We start from the raw sequence: 19,312 nt of genomic DNA on the forward strand, positions 1-19,312 counted from the left end.
GCCCAGGTGTAAGTGGGCGGGGCTTGTTAATTAGGCCCCGTGAGAGTGGGCGTGGCTCCACGAAAAAAATGAAGCCATCAGTTCTGGAAGCTTCTCTCAGGTCTCAGCTTTTTCTGTTTTTACTGTAAACACTGAGGCGGTGGCAGAGTTTTGTCCCAGACAGGAGCCTGGAGGTCAGACGTGACTCCTCCAGGAGGAGGAGGAGGAGGAGGAGGAGGAGGAGGAGGAGGAGGGAGGCTCGATGTGGGAGAGGGGTGGCGCAGAGGGGCGGAGCGGCTCCTCTCTCCGGGGCGGTGTCGGCGGGAGAAAACGGGACAGAGAGGCGGAGGCAGGCCGACGGAGGGCTTCATTTCCAGGTTGGATTCACTGAGCTGCGCCAGGAGACTCCAGGTAAGAGCAAACAAAACGCGTTTTGGGCGTTTTCGCTTCATTTCCTCCACATTAAACAGCAGCGGACTGGTGTTGTGTTCACGGAGTTCACGGAAAACAGAGTTTTTAGGTCAATGCGGCACGTCCGTTATTTATCAACTCAGGTAGAAATTAATTTACTTTACCCTTATTTCCTAGTAATTAAAAAAAAAAAAAAACTAAAAAAAATCATGCTATAACCAGCTGACGATATATATTTTTGATATGTCACTCGGATTGTACTTCTTTAATTTAAACAATGGAAGCGCATTTATCCTACTTCTTGAATGCATCTCAGACATAAACTAATATTCTCCTTATTTGTGTTATATTGTCACTTTGATATGGAACTTGAACATGTAGATCAGCGATTTTTGGGTGGTTTCATTCATGCAATATTTTTAACTGCTTAAGACTACAAACACTTTGACATAAGAGCAGTTCAGGCAGGTTTGTGCTGACTGTAAATGAAATGCACTGTCATTCTGATCACTGCCATGTGCTCCAGCCTGCACAGCTCACAAACCTCACACTGTTGGCATGTTTGCTGCAGACCCTCCGAGCTTTGATCCACAGATGACTGATTTATTGCGCTTCATATGCAAATCTGTGCTGCACATGTTTGTGGAAGTGAGCTCAGGAATGATCCCTACCATCCTTAAACTGACATCTGATTTCACTGATGAGGGCAAGCCCCACACTGGTTTGAAATGCACTCTTTACCTATTTAAAGCAGTGACATCTGGTGGCAATAAAATGCAAACCTCTTGTAATCCGGTGTCTGAATGAAGGGCTTTAAGCTGTGGCTGCACAATAAATGTAAATGTGCAGTTGTGGCCTCACTTTGCAAACACATTTTAAAGGACTGACTGAACTGCAGGGATTCTATCTCTGTGCTCTCTGCATGCATACTCTGCACTTGTTAAAATATGGAAGGAATGTGTTTCATCAGATTTTTTTCCCCCAAAGAATTGTGATGAAGCACACATGATGGGGAAGAGGCCCAGGCTCTACTGCTGTGTGTGCTTATTGAAAACCATCATGTTATCACAATACCCAACACGACTTCTTAATAGATGCAATGCAGGAGAACAAAGGATTGGTTTAAAAATGCAGTCCAGTAAATAATTGATCTGTCCTGATGAGGATTTTTGCCCGTTTGGTGCCCAGGCCTGGCTCCGTGTGTCCATTCATTATTCAAATGAGCGGAGGAGCAGCTAGCTGTCACCAGGCAGTGGAGCATGCTGCCCCCTAAAGCAAACTGCATTTGTTTCTGATGTTTGGCCGGCGTTGACCATGCCTTGGTACGGCTTTGTCTTTCTGTTTGCTTGCGTGACAGTGCCGCCACGTCGTTTGCATGTGTGCCCTGAAGGCCGGACTATTTGTTTGGCACCTGTGTAATGTGATCAGCGGGCGTGGGACAAGGCTCCTCGGAAGGAAGGAGTGAGACTGAAGTCCTGCAGCCGCTCGGACCAGATGCTGCTCTGACCCTGCAGGATGTCCAGCCTCCTGACGTCTCAGGGGAACGCAGCCTGATTTGAACGAATGGATCGTTTTATTGACTCTGTCAAGTTGACTGAACTTCTCTGTAACAGGGCTTCACTCTGCAGCAGGACCGCTCTGTCTCTCTGCCATTACTGGGCTGGTTTGTCTTTAACATCTCGTGTTTTTGATACGTGAAGTTGTCAAAAAAAAACACACACACAGATCTTTTTATTACATTTATCTTGTTAAATCAATCCACTCAGTTATACTTGGATTTTTGAAAATAAATGCTAAATGTAGATGCATTAAAATCATAATCTTGCTCAGTTTAACCTGTTGAGTGTGTGGAAGTTTCTATCGCAACAGCTTAAAGTCTAAGAAAGTCCCCTTGAATTTTGTGAAGCTTGACTAAAGTAAAGTATTTTTTCAGTGTTTTAATGTTCAGTGTTGTTGGGTGCTTTTAAAGGCGCTTTTTAAATTGAATAAATTATTATTAAATATATTTATACGTGATAATTAATGATACTTTATTTAGCCAGTAGGTGGCAGTGTTGTATTAAAGCTAGGGTTGGCGATCAGAATTAGATACATTTTTTAAATACTGGTTAAAATGATCTTTATGACCCGATGGGAAGCAATTCATAGCGTGTTCTTAAAGTAGTTTGGAAAATATCCGCTATCTACAGCAGGAGTAAAACAGGAAAAACGGCAACCAACAGTCTTGCCGGGACACCTTGGTTGTAAACCAATCAAATCCCTTCACCGTTCTACCTGCCCCCTGCGCGTACATGTCAATGGCGTGCACTGGCCCTGGTTCAGTGCACGTGTTGCCAAGCTGAGAAGGACGGAGCGTCGTTGCAGAATGACGGAGAAGAATGTTTGGGGGTTTACTTACCGCTGAGTGCGCCACAACCGGGCGTAGTGCAAGTAAAGAAAAACGAACAAACACGGCGCTGAGGACGGGTTAGTGCTGTAACAGCGGTGCGCGTGCATGTAAGCGGGTGCGTCCCATTGGAGGAGGGACCTCCTCCAATGGGACGGGAGCTGGGCGGAGCTGGGCGGAGCTGGGCGGAGCCTTGGGGAGATGCTACATTCGAATACATGCTAGTTTCCCAAGATCGCTAACCCTAGCTTTAACCATTTTTCCCAGAGAATCCAGGGACGTCCTGTCAAACCGCAGTCACACTGTTGGCACTAAAATAATGCATAAACTGCAAAACGAAAAAAAAAAAACTATCTGAATAAATCATCAGTCGTTCCGGTTCCCTGTCAGAATAACCAATACTTCAAACTGCGTGTTGTTCTGGCGTCTATAGAGACTGATCCATTATCTGTCGCACCATCTGAACACTGTTGATCTATTTCTGAGCTGTTGTTGTATATTCTCTGTTTTCGTCATCTCTTGTGAGGAGTTATTCAAGTCTTTTGATTGACCTGTTTTTATCCTGTCACTAGAATATAAATGCGTCCATCTCCATGATCTCCAGCCTCCCTCCTCCCTCCTCCCTCCTCCCTCCTCCTCCTCCCTCCCTCCATTACAGGACGGTGTAATGGTTGGGGAGGCGGCGAGCATCCATCTCTCAGAGCCGTCCGAGTGCGCTCTGCTAAGAGGCTGTTTGTGTAACAGACGGAGCTGCAGCCTCCTTCCTGTCTGACTGTAACCGAGCTGAGTGAGCTGCAGGCTGACCGGGATAAATCTGACTCTCATTCATCATCTGGACCACATTTATCCACAGCACAGCGTCCACTTTGAAATGACTTGGATAAATAACACTGATTCCTATAGAGCCGCTCAGTATTAATTAACTCTCAATTTAGCTGAAAGCACTCTAGAAGAACATCGATTTTACTGAGCAGTAAAGAAGTTTCCCAAAAATAAACCTCAACAGGACGTTATCTGAGCGCTCTGAAATAACTAGTGACTTTAATGACACTTGTTTTTCTCTCAAATGATCTGAGTGGGTAGTGAACTTTAATTCTGATGCTATACAAATAATAATTACTGACTCGAGTGGAAAGTTTTAATCAGACACTCCACAAAGATCCTGGGAAAACTTTAAGGGAGAGAAATGAAATCGCTCATCCCCAAAACTGCTTGTTGTATGTTTTATTATAAAAATGATTCGGATTATCTAATCCGTCTGGCATCTGAAGGGTTAATCTGATTGTTTTTAATGGTTGGTAGTTCTGATCGGAACTGAGGTTGAATGAAAGACATGAAGGAAAAATGATTGATCTGCACCGTTTTAATAGCAGCCTGATGAGAGGACGTTTCTTACTGACTTAAGAGCCTGTTTTAAAACTGACCCCACACACACACACACACACACACTCCACCCTGCCAGCCAACAGTGGGGAAGAAGTCATTCTTTAATCCTAATTTAATAAATAACACTGACAGAGTCGTTAATTCAGCATTTAAAGGGTTAAATTCCTCTTAGTGTTTGGTGTTGTGCCTGATGGAAGATGTTCAGTTTTATGGTAAAAGAAAAAACAGTAAAATATTAATGTAAGATTTTCTAGCAGTTTGTTTTTCTATCTTGAATGATTTAAGGTGAATGTTTCAGTGTTCTGTTGATCTGTGGCGCCAATTACAATTTAATTTCCAAACTTTGTCCAGATTTTGCTTTTAAAGACATAAAAATCTGTCACACAGTGAAATGAGGACGATGAAGAGCAGAAATGTCCCATAATGAGTCCGAGAGATAAATATATTGTATTGTGTACTGAATATATGCTTCAACGTGGGATTTACCGAGTTATTTTCATGTTGATTTCACGGTTTTCTGCAGACTTCTCTTGTTTTCCAGCCACCTTTCCTTCAGTTTTGTTCTTCTGACCCCTGGTCTGTTGCCGCCAGGTGCAATAGAGAAATTGTACATCATGAAGTAAAACGCATCCAGAAGCCATCTAACTGTAAAGGTTTATCAACCTGCAGAGTTCATGTTCCAGTGCTTCACGTCTGGAACACAGAACTGATTCCTTCTTACGAACTGCTCTCACATGTCGGTTTGTGTATTCAAACTAAGATTCTGAAGTAATCTGCAATAATCACATCTGAGCTGAATCAGGCCTCCTGAAGAGAACCGAGTTCCTCTGAGTTGTTGAAGATGGAATGAATAATCCCAGTCCAGGTTCTCATATCCATTTCCTGTGTGTTCCAGAGGTTTCAGGATGTCCACGAAGATCTGCGACGAGGAGCTGGAGGAGATCCGGGAGACTTTCCAGAATGCTGGTGAGTCTAGTCTTTCCTCTGACCTGTGGCAATGAAGGAGTGATGAGCTCAGGACTGGTTCGGCGTCCTCGTCCCTCCCTCCCGTCCTGCAGATAAGGACAACAGCGGCTACATCTGTGTGTCGGAGCTCAGCAGCCTGCTGCAGGAGCTCAACTGTCCGCTGCCGGGCTACAAGCTGAGGAAGCTGCTCCAGACGCTGGACAAGGACAAGGACAGCCGGATCAGCTTCCAAGAGTTCACGGCTGTAGGTAACACTTCCGGACTCACTAACGCGGTGCGAAGCGGGCCGTGTCTCCTTGATTCACTCGTTCATTTCGGTCTCCAGATCCTGAGCGACCTGAAGGACGACGAGCTGGCCCAGCAGTTCAAGAAAGCCCTGAACAAGAGGGAAGGCATCGTGAACCTGGGAGGAACCAGCGAGATCTCCAGTGAAGGAACCCAGCACTCCATCTCGGGTGAGTTCCCTGCTGTGTGAGCGGCGGCGAGGCGCCGGCCTCCGCCGGGCGGGGCGGCGAGGCGCCGGCCTCCGCCGGGCGGGGCGGCGAGGCGCCGGCCTCCGCCGGGGCGGCGCTCAGAGTGAACCTCAGCAGCGCGGGCGGGAAAAGTACAACCATGAGTTCATGTGTCAAATGGAACTGGAGGAGAAAAATACTTAATGGCAGTTTTGAAGAATAGTTGTTATATCAAGTCCTCCGGTAAACCGCTGTGTGAAGTGCTGGAAGCCGCCATGTGTGGGCGTTCACCCTCCGCTGCTGCTCAGACATTCTCTCCTCGGCGTTCCAGAGCAGGAGCGCATTGCGTTCGCCAACTACATCAACTCCAAGCTGCTGTCGGATCCGGACTGCGCCGACGTTCTGCCCATCGATCCCAACACGGAGCAGCTGTTCAAGGCTGTGGAGAACGGCATCCTGCTCTGGTAGCCCCCCCCCCCGCGGCGCCCCCTCTGTCCGAACGTGTCTGCACAGTGCTGAGACGCTCCTCTCCTCCGTCGTTGCAGTAAACTCATCAACCTCTCGGTTCCCGACACCATCGACGAGCGGACCATCAACAAGAAGAAGCTGACTCACTTCACCATCCAGGTTGGTGAGACGCTCGGCCGCCGGAACAGGCGGCGCTCACACCAAAGGTATTTGGCTCGACCTAACGGACGTAGCGGCCCGTGGTGGAGCCGGGAGCCACAGAGTGAACACGTTTTTCACGTTGGGTCGACCCGGGCCGCCTCGAGGAGGTCCTCCGAGGTCGACCCCGGCTCCATCTAGAGGCGGTGAGAACACGGTCGCTCCCTGGGTCGAGTCGACTTTCCTCCTTTTGTCCGTGTGAGGCTTCCGTAGCGCACGTCGCGCACGGCGGAGAGGAGAGCCGCTCTTCCTTCTGAAAGTCAGCGATTTGTACGGCCTGCAGAAAAACCACGTACAACAGAACCACCGCTCTGGCTGCGTTCCGCCTGCAGAACGGAGGCACCGCAGCACTGGCGTCTGCAGTCCGCTGGGGGAGGCTGCCAGATCTGTCGCTGTCCCCCGTAAACATTTTGAAACCCGTTTAACTCGATAGAAAGCAGCCCAGACCACCATCTGGGTTGAAAATGCACGTTAAAACCGTATTTGTGTAATAAAAAAAAACACACGTCATAGACGCATAATCATTTCATCAGCAGGTCCGACGTGTTCAAAAAAGAAGCTGGATTTGGCGGAAACCCGCCCAATCTGGCAACACAGAGCCGCTCCAGTCATACAGCTGTTTTGTGCTATTTTGGAGTCGTTTGACTTTCCTGCAGTGGCGAAGTACAAACCGTTCCTTCTTCTAAAGCGCATAACGACTACATCTCGCTGTTTGTTCTGTTGTGTTCCGCCCAGGTGTTCGGGATTGGTTTATTCCAAAGTAATAAGTAATCTAGAATTATATTCTTGAGCTTCATGTTAAACGCGTTGTGCTTCTCCTCCCCCAAACAGGAGAACCTCAACCTGGCGCTGAACTCGGCGTCGGCCATCGGCTGTCAGGTCGTCAACATCGGCGCGCTGGACCTGAAGGAGGGCAAGGCCCACCTGGTGCTGGGCCTGCTCTGGCAGATCATCAAGATCGGCCTGTTCGCCGACATCGAGCTGAGCCGCAACGAAGGTAGACCCGGCGCGCGCGGCGCGAGACGCGCCGGCGCGCGGCAGGCGTGGTCACTTCCTGTTTCTGTGCAGCCATCGCGGCGCTGCTGGAGGACGGGGAGAGCCTGGAGGAGCTGATGAAGCTCAGTCCTGAGGAGCTGCTGCTGCGCTGGGCCAACTTCCACCTCAAGAAGGTCAACATGTCCATATCCAACTTCTCCGGAGACATCAAGGTGAGACCGGGTCCGGGTCCGTCCGCTCGGCTCCGGAAGGCCCCGGTCCAGCTGATCCCGTCTCCCCCTGCAGGACTCGCTGGCCTACTTCCACCTGCTGGAGCAGATTGCGCCGGACGACTGCCCCGTCGACACGAGCGGCCAATACGTCAGTTTCTGACACTTCTGTTCACGTTTCCATCTTAGACTGAAGCAGACCAGTCCAACTGAACCAGACTCTCTGATTGGCTCTCTGCCGCCCCCAGGAGGCGGACCTGAGCCGGCGGGCCGAGCTGATGCTGGGCCAGGCCGAGCGCCTGGACTGCCGGCAGTTCGTCACCGCCACCGACGTGGTGTCGGGAAACTCCAAGCTCAACATGGCCTTCGTGGCCACGCTCTTCAACAAGCACCCGGCCCTCGCCAAGCCCGAGAACCAGAACTGGACCCCCGCCAGTAAGCGGCGCCCGTCCCCCCCGCAGGTGAGAGCGTCCGTCCTCCGGAGCGGCCCGGAGTGACGGCGGTCCGTCTTTCAGGTGAGACCCGAGAGGAGAGGACCTTCAGGAACTGGATGAACTCTCTGGGAGTCAGTCCACACGTTCACCACATCTACGGGTCAGTCCGCCGCCGCCGCCGCCGCGTTCAGCCTGAGGCGGGAATACCCCCACCTGAGGGAGAGTGTGTGTGTGTGTGTGTGTTCAGTGACCTGATAGACGCCATAGTGATCCTGCAGCTCTATGAGAAGACTAAAGTTGACGTGGACTGGGACAACAGAGTGAACCTTCCTCCGTTCAAGGGGATCGGGGGAGGACACCTGAAAAAGGTAAAGCGCTCTGTGAACTTCGACCCCCGATGTGACGCACCAGCGTGAACGTTTCAAGAGCAACTCTTTACCTCGGACATAAAAACACCCAGCTGAATGATAAAAGTGAGCAAAACGACTTTCAGGCCCTGTTCAGTGTGTGTGGTTTCACCACTAACAAACAGCACCACCTGGTGGCCTGGCATGCTCGCTGCAGCGTTTTCAAAATGTTGCCGTGAAAATATAAAACTTTTCCAAAATGAAATGTTTTTAAATCTCTACATGAACTAAAGTTCTCATTAGACGTCTCTCAGACATGTCCATGCTTCCCCTACATTCCTAAGACATGTTTGACTGTAAAGCTGCTTGCTGATGTAAATGAACGACCCCGTGACCCCCGCGACCCCCCATGTGTGTCGCTCAGATCGAGAACTGTAACTACGCGGTGGAGCTGGGGAAGGACAAGGCGGGCTTCTCTCTGGTGGGAATCGCCGGACAGGACCTGTACGACGCCAACGAGACCCTGACCCTGGCGCTGGTGTGGCAGCTGATGAGGAGGTGAGGCCGCTGAACTTCACTCGCCGCCCTGTTAGTGAGGAAGGCCGGTGTGGGCTGGAGCTGTTCAGGAGGGGGGCCGTCAGCTGTTTGGATTCCTCTGACGGCCGCCGTCCATGTGAAGGTACACCCTGAAAATCCTGGAGGACCTCGGAGACAAAGACGGAGAAGCTGTGGGAGACGACCTGATCGTCACGTGGGTCAACGACACTCTGGCCCAAGCTGGAAAAACCTCCTCCATCAAGAGCTTCAAGGCAAGTGGACAGAATCCATGAAACGCCAAGACATGCAGCACCGTCCAGAGAAACGGCTGCACACTGAGAGCCTGCGGCGTCTCCTGAGAGCCTGCGGCATCTCCTCTGAGAGCCTGCGGCGTCTCCTCCGAGAGCCTGCGGCGTCTCCTCCGAGAGCCTGCGGCGTCTCCTCTGTGAGCCTGCGGCGTCTCCTCCGAGAGCCTGCGGCGTCTCCTCTGTGAGCCTGCGGCGTCTCCTCTGTGAGCCTGCGGCGTCTCCTCTGTGAGCCTGCGGCGTCTCCTCCGTGAGCCTGCGGCGTCTCCTCCGAGAGCCTGCGGCGTCTCCTCTGAGAGCTGCATCCTGAAGAGAAGTCATTTAAAGCCATGGACGACTTTCAGAATAGAAGTTAACATGAATGAACGGTTTACTTTCTCATAACCCGAAATATTCCACATAGAAAAAGTTTTTCAGGTTAATATCGGCCTTCAATATGAGCAAAACCAAAAACCCCAATGCCACAAATAATATACTCCTTTCTTCTCTTCATTACTCTAAACTTTAAAACTTCCTTATTGTGTCTTTTATTAATTCTCATTTTACTTTAATAAAAAATAAAAAAAAAAGCTTTTATTCTGAACCCAATAAAATCTCAATAATTTCAAATACAGAGTTTAGAAATTTAAACGTTTAAGACTGATTGAATAATCTAGTAACTCTTCCTGTAGTTGGATGGTTGAATCTATGCTACCGGGAGGTTTGTTGACATTTCCACTAATAAAAAGGTGAAAAATGGAGAACATGCAGTGTTTTCCTAAGGAACCGATTCAGTTCTATACAGAACAGCTATAGAGTTAATTTATGTATCATAAGTCCTATACATGGCTTTCAGAGACAGTTCTCCATCTTCAGTCCCTCCTGAAGAATCTGTTTGATTTCAGTTCCTCTTCACTTTCATTTCGTCTTTGACATGAACTCCAAACAACTTGGATTCGGTTTCATTTCATTTTGGAGAAAAGTCTGAATTTAGAATTCTGTACTGCTCTGTATGCAGGGCGATTAAAGTTATTAAAGTTATTAATTTCATGATGAAATGAAGAAACCTTGAGCTGCGTAAGTCTGAGACGGAGCAATAAATGCTGAATATTGAAGCTGCACATGCAGCCGCCGGAACTATTTCAGGGCTTCTGGACACGCAGTCACAGATCAACACTGAAGGTTTTAGACCTTTTATCCTTCACATGTGTCCAGACTTGTGTGTCTGTCTCTCCAGGATAAATCCATCGGCACGAGCATCCCGGTCCTGGACCTGATCGACGCCATCCAGCCCAACAGCGTCAACTTTGACCTGGTGAAGAAAGACGTTCAGTCGGACGAGGAGAAACTGGACAACGCGAAGTGAGCAGCCTCTCTAACAGTACACTGCTCTTCTAATATTCTAAATTGACTCTTTCCAAGAGGAACAGTGAAGACAAACATCAAACCCAGCTCTTTCAAAGGGAAATTGATCATTAAACAGTATATTGTGATTTTTAGCTTCATTTTTAAACTTCAGCTTCATTTAAAAAGCTAAAAATCAGCTTTGTCCAGTAGATCAGCATCACGCTGACCTCTCTCTCCATCCAGGTACGCCATCTCCATGGCGAGGAAGATCGGGGCCAAGGTGTACGCCCTGCCGGAGGACCTGGTGGAGGTCAACACCAAGATGGTGATGACCATCTTCGCCTGCCTGATGGGCCGGGGCATGAAGAGGGCGTAGGGGGCGGAGGGCCCCCCCCGGCTGGACATGAACTCGCAGCGCTCAGCAGGACCCCGGAGCCGTCCGTCTCCTCTGCCTTTACCCAGAAAGCCTCCCGCCCGGCGCCGTGCACGTGTCTCCGTTCAGCCTGCCGGTAGATTCTGCATCTGCTGTACTGAAGCCTTAATCATCTCCTGCTCGGAGCCTTTGGGTCTTTTTTATACTCGTAACCAAACTGTAAAACTGTCGCTGCGTGCAGAAGTCAAAGTCGACCAAACCATGTATAGAATGACGGCGTTCTCTGCAGACATGCTTGTAATTTGACCCCAGCATCGGCGTCCTGTTGGGTGCTGGGGATCCTGGAGCTGAAGATGTCCGAGGCTCATGAACGTGTTGAATCAGCTCCCCTCAGAAACCTGCGTTGAAACGTTTTCCCATGATTCATTCTAACGCCGTCCATCTGGGGGCGCTGTACCGCCCTGCTCTGCTCACCGCAGTAAGACGGCAGAGCATCATGAGTTCTGCAGCTGAAGATGTTGAAATGTTTGTTTTCCTGCTGCCCCCCCAGTCAGACGAGCAGAACTTCCACATTTGAGTGTGTCCAATCAACTGATCAATAAAAACATTTTCCACGTCATTTGTTCTCTTTTCTCTCATTGAGTCTTTGATGATCGAGCTCGAGTTAAAACAGGAAGAAGCAGCAACAGTTCATGAGCACACACTGCTACGATTGACTCTTTTCTTCTAACTCTTCCTGAAGTCCTGACTGTCTGTAATCTGATTACAATGCACTCCTGGGCGGCTCGGCCACGCTGGCCCACGTGCTGCCGAGCCTGGAGGAGGAGGCCGTGAGCATCAAACGCTTCCCTCCGTCGGTAATCAGCCGCAGACAACGACGGTTCAGAGGCCACTTCAAACCCGCTGCTGAATTCAAATGAGCTTTCTGGTGAAAAGGAACACACACACACTCTCATACACCTACACACACACACAATTTGCAATTTAAATGCTTTTTTTAATAGCCATGTGATGGTCGGCGTGTCGGTTATGTTTCACTCCATGGATTGATCAGGTGGTTGAGCTGCAGCGCTGACGGACCGCAGCCGCCGGACGGACGGACGGACGGAGCAGCTGGACACGGGGACATCTGGGAATTGATCGGGTCGGCGTGTCTTTTTGTCTTTCCCTCTCAGCATCTGTTGTCATAACGACCCCGCCTCCTGTTGCCATGCTGCCTGCTTCCTGATGGAGGACGGCCTCGCCGTGGACGACCTTCCTCTGTCTGCGTGTGCAGCTCCTCTCACGCCGGATGTCTGGGGTCACCTGTTAACTTTGTGTGTGTGTGTGTGTGTGTGTGTGTGTGTGTGTGTGTGTGCGCAGAATGACGGGCCTTGTGCAGGATTCACACAGGCTCTCTGTGAAAACATGGACAGAAGAGGAGAGCGAGCGTGCCGACAGCACACTGAGCAGGTACACACACACACACACACACACACACACACACACACACACGGCTGTAATTCCAACACTTTGGGGAACTTTTCATTCACTTCCTGTCAACCTATCTGAACCGTCGCCTTCACCTGTCTTTCACTAAATCGAACCGTTTGATCAACAGCAAACAAGAGATCAGATTTTTGTGCTCATGTTTCAGAAAAGCCAACAGAGTGCAGGTATAAACGATGTTAAATATCTTTTTTTATTCTAATTGAACCTGGTTTTTCTTGGATATAGGATTAAAAGAAACAGCTATTTATATGGGCTGAAACCAATTCTTGAAGCGAGTCAAGGACATCAAACCCACCTTCCTTTCCAAACCCCGGCTGGTGTCCAGCAGCAGCGTCGACCCACCGTCCAGACGTTCTGATCCAGATCCAGCTGGATCTGGTGGTTCTCTTGACTGCAGCTCCTGTCCCGCCGAGCGGGGTGTAGGTCTTGCAGAGGCAGCGGGCCGTAAATCCTCCTCATTGCACCTCTATTGGCTGGCGGCGGCGTTTCCAGCCTCTCCTCCGGCATGCCTCGGTGAGCTCGCTGCATCCGCTGTCATGAGGTCCTTCAAGAGAACCGTTGAGAGGACTAGAGGCATGTGTCGGCGCCACATCTGTTCACAAGGACGTCAGTGCTGTGTGCCCCTGGAACGTTAGCCTCCTGCCCAAATCCTCTCAGTTCCCAGTCCGGTTCTGGTGAAAGAAGGCCGGCTGTTGGTGTTGCTGTGATCGTGGCTTCTCTCCAGGTGTTTTCTGGATGTTTGTCGTCTGCCACGAGCCCCCCTGCCACATACTGACTGTCCTGCTGGTCTTCCTCCTCTACACCTGACCGAAGCATCTCATGTCTGATCCGGGAAGCAAAGGGTTAATTTATCATTAAGAAGTTCACTTTAAGTGAACTTTCCTTTTACTCATGACAAACCTGAACTTTGAATATCAGCTTTATTAAACAGTTATAGGACAAACAAGAAGTTTGTTTCAGAACTAAGACATACTGCAAAAGAGACCTTTAAATACATGTATGTGGTTCTTTGGACTCACCGGTTTGTTTTTGGGTGTTGTGGTTCGTAGGGGACAATCTATGTGCGACGACAGTTCCTCAGAGCTACAAAGAATGGCAGCCATCGACAAAAGAGAGATGAATTCCCAGAATTCTCTTCATGGGCGAGGCGCTCTGTCCAGGTGAGACAGCAGGACAAAGGTCAAGGTTCAGAATCCCTCACTGAGATGTAGTTTGATTCAGAGTGGTGGCAGTGGAGATGCTCAGCGTCTCGTTTCGGTTCCCTGTCCTCAGGATCGTTGGGATGGTGATGACTCTGAGGGAGTGGGCTCAGAAGAGCCTGAGCGAGGAGAACGAGCGGCCGGACTCCTTCCTGGAGCGCTTCAGGGGCCCCACCAACGACATGCCGGCCCCGCCCAGCCGGATCAGCCACAGCCACACCGGCTCAGACGCCGAGCACGAAATGAGACGCTCCAGACGGACGTGAGGACAGGGCCCCGAAAAGCACGCAGAGAGGAAACGTCAGCCAGCAGACCGAGTAAATGTCTTCCGACCGGCTTTCAGGAGGAGGAGGTGTACGATCGTGGTCTTATCCCCGTCAGATGACGCCTACTACTACTGGCTGATGGTGATCGGGGCTGCGGTTTTCTACAACTGGACTCTGCTCGTCGTCAGGTGAGGATTCAAAGATCCTGGAAGCAGGAAAACCGGCGTCCAGTTCCCAGATCCTGGACTTTCTGTGTTTTACATGTGAGTATTGCTCCAAGTCAACCAGCTTCCTCCCACAATCCGGACGGGTTGGGTTTCTTGGTAAGACACTCTCTCACACACTTCAGGTAAAACATCCTCTACTTCATAAAACCTTTGGGTTCTTGAAGATTGATGGACGACGCCAGACGTCAGCTGTTATGATCCCACCAAAGGATGGTCTGGCTGTTGAACTAATTAGCAGTCTTACGTTCCATTTATACGTTTCAAGTGAAAAGGCATCGCTTTGGCGTTCTTGTTGCTTAAAAGTTTCTCATTTACACAGCAACATTTTTGAGACGATGTCTATTTACATAACATCTTATTTTCCTCAATATACATTTGTAGCAGCTCATTAACATCAAAGTCCATAACCTTAAACTGAATAAAGCGAAACTAGATTTTGGAAATACTAGAACCAGGTTCAGGAATTTTATTCAAACTTTCATGGAATTTGCTTGAACCTGAAGAGCTCGAAATGCATTGAAGGCTCTCCAGTGGATTCAATATCTTTACTGCTCTGCATTATTCCAGCATTTGTCTTTCTTAAATGATGAATGCTGACAGTCCTGCATGATGTGACCCAACATTATTCATCCCAGTGCACAATATGCCTCCTTTATCAGGGTGTTTCAGAGATGGTTACATGTGTTCTTCCCTGGTTGTACCTGCTCTACCCCACCCTTCTGTCTGGCTGTCCCGTCACGTCCCGTGGCTGTCTGGGTATGGTGGAGCAGGGCGTGTCTGGACGAGCTCCAGATGAAGATTGTGCTGGCGTGGCTGGTGCTGGATTACATCTGTGATGGGATCTATATCCTGGACATCGCAGTTCGTCTGCATACAGGTTCATTTTGCCTTAGAAAACCCACTCCTTATCATCAAATTTCTCTCATGGAGGAGTAGTTCATGTGTTTGTCTTCAGGATTCCTGCCTGTCTGTAACTGTGAGTGGATTTGAATATTCTCTGGGTTTTCATTTTGTCTGCACAGGCTTCTTGGACCAAGGCTTGATGGTGAAAGACGTGCGGCGCTTGAGAGAAACCTACATCCGAACGCTGCAGTGTAAACTGGACATCTGCTCCGTCCTCCCCACCGACCTGCTCTACCTGTGGGTGGGGATGAGCTACACCCCTCTCCTTCGCTTCAACCGCCTGCTGCGACTGTCCCGCCTGTTCGAGCTCTTCGAGCGAACCGAGACGCGGACGGGATACCCCAACGCCTTCCGCATCTGGAAGCTGGTCCTCTACATCCTGGTCATCATCCACTGGAACGCCTGCGGGTACTACAGCTTCTCCAAGGTCCTGGGACTGGGCTCCGACTCCTGGGTCTATCCCAACGCCTCGGACCCCGAGTTCGGCTCCCTGACCAGAACCTACATTTACTGCCTGTACTGGTCCACTCTGACCCTGACCACCATTGGAGAGACGCCCCCTCCTGTCAGGGACGAGGAGTATCTCTTCTTGATATTTGACTTTCTGGTAAATTTATCATTTCTTAGCAGACTGAAGCTAAAAAATACTCACAGTGTGGATCTCTGAAAGCAGGAACGGCACTTTGTTTTTCCTCCTCCAGGTGGGCGTTCTGATTTTCGCCTCCATCGTGGGAAACGTCGGATCAATGATCTCCAACATGAATGCAACAAGAGCGGTCTTCCAGACCCGCGTAGACACGCTCAAACACTACATGCACTTCAGACACGTGAGTAAGGTGCTGGAGCAGCGCGTCATTCGCTGGTTTGACTACCTGTGGACCAATCAGAAGACGATGGATGAGCAGGAGGTGCTGAGGAGCCTGCCGAACAAACTCAGGGCAGAGATCGCCATAAACGTCCACCTGGACACGCTGAAGAAGGTAAAGACCCTCAGATTCAGCAGCTTCGTTTGGGTTCTCACTGTTTAGCGTCTCTGTTTTCGTAGTGGTCGAAGTCGAGTGCAGTTTCAACAGTTAGCGTTTTTTGTGTGGAGTTTGCATGTTCTCCATGGCTCTGTCTCAGACCGGAGTTGAGTTCTGAGTGGATCCTACCTTCACCCTCTTATGAACCAGAATCAGCTGCTCCTCCCACTGCTCCAGTCTCAGTAAACTGTGAATTTAAGATTGATGGAATCGATCAGGAGATTCTTGGACTGTGCTGCTCTCCAAGCATGACTTCTGTGTTTCCTAATCTGTGATCTTTTGGATCCAGGTCCGTATCTTCCAGGACTGCGAGGCAGGCCTTCTAGTGGAGCTGGTGTTGAAACTTCGGCCTCAGGTTTTCAGTCCTGGAGACTACATATGTAGGAAGGTCAGTTTTTGTTTTCAACACCGCTTACTCATCAGAATTTTCATTGGAGAAAAGTTTCACGTTTACACGACAGCGATGGCTGCAGAATCAACTCCAAGTGATAACTTACTTCAAATATAGTTGTAACACGCTGGCTCTGACCTTCTTTCGAAGGGAGACATAGGGAAGGAGATGTACATCATAAAAGATGGCCGCCTGGCGGTGGTGGGGGAGGATGGAGTCACCCAGTTCGCGGAGCTGACCGCAGGAAGCTGCTTCGGCGAAATCAGCATCCTGAACATAAGCGGCAGCAAGATGGGGAACCGGCGCACAGCTAACATCCGGAGTCTGGGGTACTCCGACCTCTTCTGCCTGTCCAAGCAAGACCTGATGGAGGCGCTTCAGGAGTTCCCCGACGCCAGGGCCCAGCTGGAGCAGAGGGGGCGGGACATCCTGCAGAAGGAGGGGCTTCTGGAGGAGGTGAACGTGTCTGCCGGAGAGGAGCTGGAGGAGAAGCTGGAGCGGCTGGAAACCAGCCTGGACCGGCTGCAGGTCTGTTCTGGACGGCCGCCTCTGACTGACAGCTGGTCTCAGCGTTTCCAGCTCAGATAACGACCGTGATGAATCTTCCTTTCAGACGTGTTTGGCCCGTCTTCAGAGCGAGTTCAACTCCTCCCAGCTTCGGCTGAAGCAGCGCCTTACAGCCCTCGAGCAGAACGTCCCAGCGACCACCGGGAGTGGCTTTCTGTCCGAATTCGATGGTAATGAGAGCATCTCAGGCGACGGCGTGAGGAGTGAAATCAACATCCGACTCTGAACATCTCCATCTGTTACTCTGTTTCAACCAGTTTGAAACCATTTCTTCTGGTCCGTAGTTGTATTTCATTTTCACATGTAAGTTTCTTTTTGTTTCTTCAAGGTTTTCTGGATTGTATACTACACACATAATGTTAAATGTTTGATGGATATTTGTATTAAATGTGGGAAAAGTGCCAAACAATGAGGTTCCTGACACACTGAAGCATCGCTCAGAACAAAAGACCTTTATCTCTGCAGGAATGGGAGGTAGTTCATGCCATATACCAATGTTCTTCATGCTTTCATTACACTGCCACCTACAGTCTGGAAAGCTCAGAGGCTCTGAACCAGGTTTAACACCAGTTTGTGTAAATGATTTGTTCTTTAATGATCTGGCGGGAACAGTGTTATTTTTGAAAATGTATAAGAGGTAATATCCTGTCATGGAAAAAAAAAGAGCCTTTGTTTTATTTACAAGAAAACTGGAACAAAATTCAAACACAAGTTCTTAAGAAATAAAAGAGGTCAACAGAACAGACTCATAAACAACTGTCCGGATTCAGATCTGGCCACAGCACAGAGACTGCCCTCCTGAGAGTCCTGAACGACCTGCTCATAGCGGCGGACTCGGGTAGCCCTGTGGTCCTGGTGCTCCTAGATCTCACTTTCGCCTTCGATACAGTGGACCTCAGGGTCCTGTTGTCTCGCTTCGAACACCTGGGCATCAAGGGTCCAGTCCTGGAGTTTTTCCGTTCCTACCTGACTGACAGGAGCTTCTCTGTTCAGCTGGGAGACTTCACCTCTTCTGCAGCCTCCCCTCTCCTGTGGTGTGTCTCAAGGCTCCATCCTAGGCCCCATTTTATTTATTTTGTATATACTGCCCTTAGGACTAAATACAATATCTCCTTCTGCTGCAATGCGGACGACGTTCAGCTGTACCTCCCTTCAAGGCTGACGACCCTGCTGCTCTCCAGCCTCTGCTGGACTGCATCTCAGACATTAAGGCATGGATGACAGTCAACTTCCTCAACCTCAACGAGGATAAGACAGAGGTTATTGTGTTTGGCAAAACCCCTCCAGCACTTTACTCCAACGCCCTGGGTCCTCTTGCCATGAAGTCCAAGCCAGCTGTCAGGAATCTGGGTGTGATCTTTGACAGTTTGAGCAGCAGATCAGCGCAGTCATCAGAAGAAGTTTTTTCAATCTGAGGATTTTGGCAAAGATTAAAGCTTACCTTCCCCAGGCAGGGTTAGAGCAGGCCATGCACGCCTTTGTCACCTCTAACTTGGATTATTGCAATAGTCTTTACACCGGAATTGATAAAACCCAACTTCACCGCTTGCAGCCTGTTCAGAACTCTGCCGCTCGACTCCTTACCTGCACCAGAAGACTCGCTCACATCACCCCGGTTCTCGCTTCCCTTCACTGGCTCCCGATCCGCTACCGCATTGACTTCAAAATCTTTCTAACAGTTTTCAAATCTCTTCACCATCTTACCCCTCCGTACCTGGCCGATCTTCTCCGCCCCTTCACCCTGTCCAGAGCGTTACGGTCGGCTGATCAACGCCTTCTTGCTGTTCCTAGGTCCAGGTTAAAAACCAGGGGGGACAGAGCCTTTTCTGTAGCCCCCCTAGACTCTGGAACTCCATTCCCCTCCACGTCCGAGCAGCTCAGTCTGTGGGAATTTTTAATTCCCTTCTGAAGACCCACCTCTTTTCTTTGGCCTTCAGCTAGGTCTTACCTTGTTTTTAGTTTTTTTTTGTGTGTCTGATTTTGAGATGTGTTTTATTGATTGTTAATTACTTTTGACTTTTTAGCTTTTCACCTCTCTGATTGCTTTATTGCTTGCTCATTGCCCTTGTGAAGCACTTTGGTACAGCTAAGCCGTTTATAAATGTGCTATATAAATAAAAGTGACTTGACTTGACTCGCTGTTTCTCTGCCTGTCACAGTTCCATCTAACAGGCATTTCTGATGCATCCATCGGTAACCATGGCACTGACCAGAGGCTTCCAGCTGCTGGTCCATGAAGGTTGCCACATCAGTTTGATTCTTTCTACACCAGAGATTCATACTAAACTGGTATAAAACTATCTCCACATCGGCCCTCTGTTTTCCTTCTGAGTTGACTTTTTAGTATCTATGGAAATTAAAACAATGGTTCAACGTTAAACACTGAACGTTAAACACTGGTGTTTTGGATCATGATCATGCACACCCATTACATTTCTAGTTACCAATTAAAACACTTCAAACCGAGACACAC

The 19,312-nt window shown here is 49.4% G+C and overlaps 2 protein-coding genes across 2 annotated transcripts; both read left to right on the forward strand.

The window, feature by feature from the left end:
* The first annotated feature begins 356 nt into the window (after positions 1–356).
* Positions 357–11,386, forward strand: LOC115396571 (plastin-3-like). The gene is made up of 16 exons (XM_030102502.1): positions 357–390; positions 5,060–5,128; positions 5,221–5,372; positions 5,454–5,583; positions 5,912–6,044; positions 6,126–6,207; positions 7,078–7,243; positions 7,315–7,454; positions 7,528–7,602; positions 7,700–7,886; positions 7,967–8,045; positions 8,133–8,253; positions 8,657–8,790; positions 8,912–9,041; positions 10,291–10,415; positions 10,644–11,386. Exons 2-16 carry the CDS (start codon positions 5,068–5,070, stop codon positions 10,774–10,776), a joined length of 1,848 nt encoding a protein of 615 aa, XP_029958362.1. The 5' UTR covers positions 357–390; positions 5,060–5,067; the 3' UTR covers positions 10,777–11,386.
* A 1,970-nt stretch (positions 11,387–13,356) lies between these two features.
* Positions 13,357–18,799, forward strand: LOC115396592 (cyclic nucleotide-gated olfactory channel-like). The gene is made up of 9 exons (XM_030102540.1): positions 13,357–13,424; positions 13,537–13,725; positions 13,807–13,917; positions 14,727–14,833; positions 14,979–15,466; positions 15,561–15,839; positions 16,171–16,269; positions 16,423–16,800; positions 16,886–18,799. The coding sequence occupies exons 1-9, from the start codon at positions 13,357–13,359 to the stop codon at positions 17,063–17,065; spliced, it is 1,899 nt and encodes a 632-aa protein (XP_029958400.1). The 3' UTR covers positions 17,066–18,799.
* Positions 18,800–19,312: the final 513 nt, after the last annotated feature.

Source organism: Salarias fasciatus, chromosome 2 (assembly GCF_902148845.1).
Source record: "Salarias fasciatus chromosome 2, fSalaFa1.1, whole genome shotgun sequence".
In the NCBI taxonomy this organism is placed as follows: Eukaryota; Metazoa; Chordata; class Actinopteri; order Blenniiformes; family Blenniidae; genus Salarias; species Salarias fasciatus.

Excerpts from the sequence above, each read along its gene's own strand:
- LOC115396592 (XM_030102540.1), top strand. The coding sequence starts at position 13,357 with ATGGCAGCCATCGACAAAAGAGAGATGAATTCCCAGAATTCTCTTCAT. Across the intron at positions 13,918-14,726 it reads TGGACTCTGCTCGTCGTCAG|GGCGTGTCTGGACGAGCTCC; the intron begins GTGAGGATTCAA and ends ATGGTGGAGCAG. Across the intron at positions 15,840-16,170 it reads ACCTGGACACGCTGAAGAAG|GTCCGTATCTTCCAGGACTG; the intron begins GTAAAGACCCTC and ends TTTTGGATCCAG.
- LOC115396571 (XM_030102502.1), top strand. The coding sequence starts at position 5,068 with ATGTCCACGAAGATCTGCGACGAGGAGCTGGAGGAGATCCGGGAGACT. Across the intron at positions 6,045-6,125 it reads GAGAACGGCATCCTGCTCTG|TAAACTCATCAACCTCTCGG; the intron begins GTAGCCCCCCCC and ends CCGTCGTTGCAG. Across the intron at positions 9,042-10,290 it reads CCTCCATCAAGAGCTTCAAG|GATAAATCCATCGGCACGAG; the intron begins GCAAGTGGACAG and ends CTGTCTCTCCAG.